The sequence below is a fragment of the Photinus pyralis genome, unplaced genomic scaffold, assembly GCF_008802855.1.
Source record: "Photinus pyralis isolate 1611_PpyrPB1 unplaced genomic scaffold, Ppyr1.3 Ppyr1.4_LG10, whole genome shotgun sequence".
NCBI classification, from domain to species: domain Eukaryota; kingdom Metazoa; phylum Arthropoda; class Insecta; order Coleoptera; family Lampyridae; genus Photinus; species Photinus pyralis.
The window spans coordinates 18,710,792-18,716,791 of record NW_022170250.1 but is presented as its reverse complement, the minus strand read 5'-3'; the positions used below and the strand labels follow the sequence as shown (position 1 = coordinate 18,716,791).

Sequence of the window (6,000 nt, the reverse complement as noted above, 5' to 3'; positions counted from 1 at the left end):
GACGCACTTAGTTGTATACATGGTTCTAGTAATCACAGGGGTGCGAGAAAGTGAGGATCTGGTAGCCACCTATGTTTTCCCAGGGCTGCAAAACGTTGAGAAGTCACAACAAGGGTTATAGAGACGCGACAACATGTAAAATTTTGGAAGAAACTTATGATGTACTCCTGATAACCAATGTCATCTTTTAGAGAAGGCTGTGTTGGCAAATACCTACAAAAATTTGTTTTGGGAAACATTCGTCACGTGTTATGCTCTCCTGATTCTGGTTCCTCTTCCAGAAAACGACTTTCTCGAGTAGGTGACAGGAATAGACAAAGATGAAAAATCTGAAGGAAGGTGTAAAACAAAAAACAAAGCAGGCGGCAAAGAGGCCAAATGAAAGAAAGGGAAAATGTAAGGGAAAGTTACAGAAGAGTCGTAAGGCTCTCGAGCTAAACGATACAGGGTGTTAAGTGCTTAAAAACTCAAAAATGAAAAAGTCAGCGTCAACTCATAAACTCAAAGTATCAATGAGTCTCAAAGGGCCAGCAACCTAAATTCTTAGACTCAAAGGTTCACAGACGCAAACGCTTACAAGTAGAATCGGAAAAGATCCAAACATACAATGACCCAATACTCTGAAAATTGTGAAGTTCAAAGTTTAAGTTTGAAGGATGTACGCTCGCAGGCTCAAAGGTTGAAAGTCGAAGGCCCAAAAACTTTCAAGGTCTCAGGCAATCAAGATACCCCAATCGTAGGACAAAATGGGCTTATAGGTTCAAAATCTTAAAGACTCGAGGAACCAGGAACAAAATCAGATTTCAAATATTTCACTCAAACGCTCTAGAGACGCAGGGAAAGCTAATGTTACTCACCATGAGTGAGCTGAGATCCTTGAGACTAATGCCAATTGATCAGGTTTTGAGACAGACAGAACTTGAGAAATTAAAGGATAGATATCATGATCACCTAACACCTACATATAGAGGGGGAAGCTACAATTAATGCAATTCCTATCTTTCGTAGTGAAGGCCCAAGAATAACTTAATTTGAAGAATTCAATTTCGGTTTTTTCATTTACGAAACCTAAATCGAAATTTCTGAAATCTCACAACTTTCTGAAGCCCCTTCCGATACGCTTTGAGGAGACAGAAAACTTAAGGGACAAGTATTACTTGAGAGACTGGACTCAATTTGTGGGATTTTAGGAAACGTTGCGTGACTTTGATCGTCTGAAAAATTGGACAAAAACATCCTGAGCTTGGGACGGTCGAGAGGTAAAACTTGTTTAAGTTCTACGAGAGATATTGTGAGAACTTAAGGGAGCTTTGGGAAACTACCTTTAGAAATCGATATTTTACTTATCAGAGCACATGCAAACATTGTACCTTTGCGATCTGTAGAAAATTCCATCGCGACTGCATTAGAAAACTTTTATTATCCACAAAACTGTTACTATTCACTTCACCTCGGTGTACGAGGGTAAAACTTCGCAGTTTAGAAGGGGGTTAACGTTATGTGAGAATCAGTTGGATGTATCAAACGGCGGTGATCACTCGGTAAACGGAAACGTAAAAAATTGTCGGGGGTTAGAAACTTTTATGTTTACTCAAGCAACCGTAAAATACGAAAATAACGTAGTTGGCATCTTAAAACGGATATAAATGTCGAAAATGTTTACACGCGCGATGCATGTGTTCCTCAAATTTATTATGAGGGAGTTTAGGCATAAATTCGCGTGCATAGTTCCGCAATCTTGATCGTGAAACGAGATCATTCCTCATTTTTTACTGTCCGGCATACGCTCGCCGTACTAGTTGGTTGCATCTAGATATGTATTTAGTTAAATTGGCACGATTGAAATTTAAACTGGGATTTCATTCAGACGAATGGAAACATTAAACTCGCTTCAACTCCGAGTTTATTATGTCGGCGTGGGGATTAATTTCAAATTTATTCACGAGCAAACATCCCCGGCTTAATCCCTCCAAAGTGCTACCTAATTAAACGCCTTCCATATGAATTGAAATTTACTTACCGATCGTTGTGATCAGAGTCAATGAGTACAAAAATGACGAGCTGAAGCTCCACCGATGCGGTCGCTGGTAGTAGAGCACCGTGGAGCTGGGGTTTCCGACGTATCCGCTTCCGGAACCTCGCATGGCGCGTATCAGCGCCTCTTGAAACTCGAGCACCTCCTCGGCGGCCAACCGCGTCCAGTTTTCGCGGTAGAGGATGTTCAAGTTCTCGGTGATGCTCCACAGCTTGTCGACGGTCTGCGCCCTGAGCACGCCGGCGGTGCTCTTGTCGTGCTTCGGGTCGTGCTGGGACGCCGCGACGGACGTGTCGTGGTCGGGTCGGCCTTCGAGCGCCATGAAGGTGAACGCGCCCAGAATCGTGTAGCCGAGCACCAGGCAGCAGACGCCCACCGTCGCTATCACGGACGTCGACCGCGTGCCCGGGCAGCTGTAACAGCAGCAGAAGAAGACCTCCTGCGTGTAGTTCTCCTTGTGTTCGTAACAGCACTTCCTGGGCGCGGGACTTCCGGGCGGCGAAATGCGACGGTGGTAAGGCGAATGGGGCGGCAAACCTGGATATGTAGCTGACGTGGGCGAGTTCGTATCGCAAATCATTATGGGCGCGCTATGAGTCAGTTGTTTCGTGCCCGTCGGGATGCATCCTTCGCTCGCTTTACCCGCATACTTCGGCTGAAAACAAAAGGAGGAGTCAGTCATAAGTTCACAATAAAATGCACGATTTCGCTTATTTCCGGCGAACTTTTGTAAGCGATGGGGATGAAGCGAATATTGCAAATCGTAAAATAAGGGGCAAAAATACAATTACGTCAAAAATGTATGCATGGATTCGTTCGTTTACGACATTTCGTCACATTCGTGTCAGGATTTACGATGTAACGAGCGTTGCCGTTTAAATTGGCTCTGCATGCGTTGAACGCTACTTGGATCTGCCGAAGTGACATAAAAACGATACTTTATTATCAGTAGATGCAATGTCAACCCGGCATTAACTTAAATCGATCATTGTACGTGCTTAGGATATGAAAAGAAGAAATTCCTGCTTCACAACCGGTACCACCTCTAATAGAAGAGATGCGCAGCAACCGCTAACAACGAACGTCTTCACGCATATTTTAAGTCTTTTCCACCCCTCTTTCGAATCTCGCCTTCTTTAATCATTCTTCCATCATTCCGAATGCCTATTTCTAGATTTCTTCACGGTTCCTTAACTCACCCTGGAGTTTCTTCGTTCTTCTCCATAACCAATTCCACGCAAATTTCTGGCATTCTTCACGCTTCCTTCGATTTTTCTTCAAGTCTTTTTCCTCGATTTCTTCACGACCTTTTTACGCGTCTTATGGCCATTTTAGGTTTCCATCGGGCCTATTTCAAGTTTCTAGCAGATCTTCCCGAACCTGAACGCTTCCTTTGAGATTTCTTTCCGCTTCATTTGGGGGTTCTATATGCTTACCACGGTCCTTCTTCACGCCATCTAGAGGCTTTCTTCACACCTGCTTTGAGATTTCTTTACGCATAATTGGAGTCCTCTTTCTTTACGCCTCCTTTGGAATTTCTTCACAGTTTCTTAAAGCCTTCTTCATGCCCCTGCGAGACTTGTTTCAGCTCCTTACGAGCCAACTTTACGTTTAGTTCAAATATTCTTCCTCCTTTGAACATTTCTCTGGCCACTTTGCTTGACATACTCGATTTATATTTGGAATTTCGGATTAAAACTCGAAAACTCCTACTCCACCTCGTCCTTACATTTTAAAAGCGCAATTCAAAATGTCCATATTTTTGGAGGTGGAATTTATAGCTACACAGCGTTTGTAACAGGGTACTATGACTTACGAGGAGGTGTCTAAGAGCTAATGAGTGTCACGTTCCTGTGTTTTTTTAAAAGAAAAATTGTGTCATTGTACCATTCTGTGTTCCCGATCTATCAACTTTGGTAATGGAACTTGTATCAGGATGACATGACAGACGAAGAGATCAGTATCACTCTTTTGTGACCCAGCCAAAATTTTTGAAGATAAATCAGTAGAGCGTAAATAGGGATGTATTAGAAAATGCTATACCTTGCACTTATGCATTCCTGATATATACATTTTGTACAGAATTAGGTATCTCACAACCACCTGTTACACACCATACGGACATGGTCTTTAAAAGTATGTATCGGGGGGCCATAATACATACCTACATATTTTTAAATTTAACTTAAATGGTTAATGTTACACATCCCCTCGCTTCTAAAATCCTAATGAATTGTTTATTAAATAAAAATTGTATCTGAACAGCACAACGTTGGAGAATGAGATTATAAATTTTATACCGCTCATTTCTGTGTTCCTGATAGATTAACTTTTGGTAAAGATTAAGTGGTACCTTAAGTTAAATTCAGACATTTCTCGATAAAACTTATAAACAAAAAATTGTATTAGGAGAACATAGAGTTTATAATTAGGGCGGCATAAGAAACAAGGATGAATGTAACAGCCCAAGGACGTTAAGTTAGTTAACGTCCTTGTGACAGCCACTCTCTGCGTCTATGTGATTTTGATAAAGGAGAAAATTGCATTAGAGTATCATAATACCCGAGATTGTGTCAGTTAATATTTTACCATGTCGTACTTTTTCGATTAGACCTCTCAATCAAAAGTTAAAGACTAGAAACCAATTTCGAAAAAAAATTCGAAGGGCTGTAACTTTTGAACTAGTAGCCCAATCTTGGAACTGTTTGAAATTATGGATTCTAAAGGCCACATTCTATAGGAAATTTTTTTTCCGGGTGGATCTGAGACAATTTTTTTTTTCGGGGCTCAAAAAAAGGCAGTGTATAACCTTCCTTTTTTACCAAAAATCGACTACACCAAAATTTCTCGGGAAAACACTTTTCCTTATTAATTTTGGTGCGTAGAATCCAAAACAATTCGTACTTTTTCGATTAGACTTCTCAATCAAAAGTTATAGACTAGAAACCAATTTCGAAAAAAATTTCAAAGGGCTGTAACTTTTGAACTAGTAGCCCAATCTTGGAACTGTTTGAAATTATGGATTCTACAGGCCACATTCTATAAGAAAATTTTTTTTTCCGGGTCGATCTGAGACAATTTTTTTTTCGGGGCTCAAAAAAAGGCAGTGTATAACCTTCCTTTTTTACCAAAAATTGACTGCACCAAAATTTCTCGGGAAAACACTTTTTCTTATTAATTTTGGTGCGTAGAATCCAAAACAATTCGTATTTTTTCGATCAGACTTCTCAATCAAAAGTTATAGACTAGAAACCAATTTCGAAAAAAAATTCAAAGGGCTGTAACTTTTAAACTAGTAGCCCAATCTTGGAACTGTTTGAAATTATGGATTCTACAGGCCACATTCTATAAGAAAATTTTTTTTCTGGATCGATCTGAGACAATTTTTTTTTCAGGGCTCAAAAAAGGCAGTGTATAACCTTCCTTTTTTACCAAAAATTGACTGCACTAAATTTTCTCGGGAAAACACTTTTTCTTATTAATTTTGGTGCGTAGAATCCAAAACAATTCGTACTTTTTCGATCAGACCTCTCAATCAAAGATTATAGACTAGAAACCAATTTCGAAAAAAAATTCAAAGGGCTGTAACTTTTGAAATAGTAGCCCAATCTTGGAACTGTTTGAAATTATGGATTCTACAGGCCACAATCTATAAGAAAATGATATTTTTATAATCTTTGTACTGTTGATACGTCAATTTTTGTTAAATGAATCTGTAGCAGGGTAACATTATCAGGATAGCATAACAGATGGATCATTATCATAAACTCTGGCGTTTATATCAGAAGAACAAAATTTGTAAGAAGTAAGCAACTGCTATACCTTGCACCAGTCTGATGGACTGCGAATTTGGTTTGATTTTTAAAAAACGCGAGAACGTTTCTTTGTGATCCTGATACATAAAAATTTATATTACTTTTGGGATGGTTTCTGACGCCTAATGTTTCACCAAGCATTTTTGCGGT

The 6,000-nt window shown here is 39.8% G+C and overlaps 1 protein-coding gene across 2 annotated transcripts in view; it reads right to left on the bottom strand.

The window, feature by feature from the left end:
- Positions 1 to 2,012: 2,012 nt before the first annotated feature.
- The window catches only part of LOC116162320, a 35,596-nt gene continuing 31,608 nt past the window's right edge, over positions 2,013 to 6,000 (bottom strand). For both annotated transcript variants that reach the window (XM_031475919.1, XM_031475920.1), the window contains one exon: positions 2,013 to 2,690. In XM_031475919.1, coding sequence (XP_031331779.1) covers positions 2,013 to 2,615 — 603 coding nt within the window. In that variant the 5' untranslated portion in view covers positions 2,616 to 2,690. The remainder of the gene's footprint in view (positions 2,691 to 6,000) is intronic.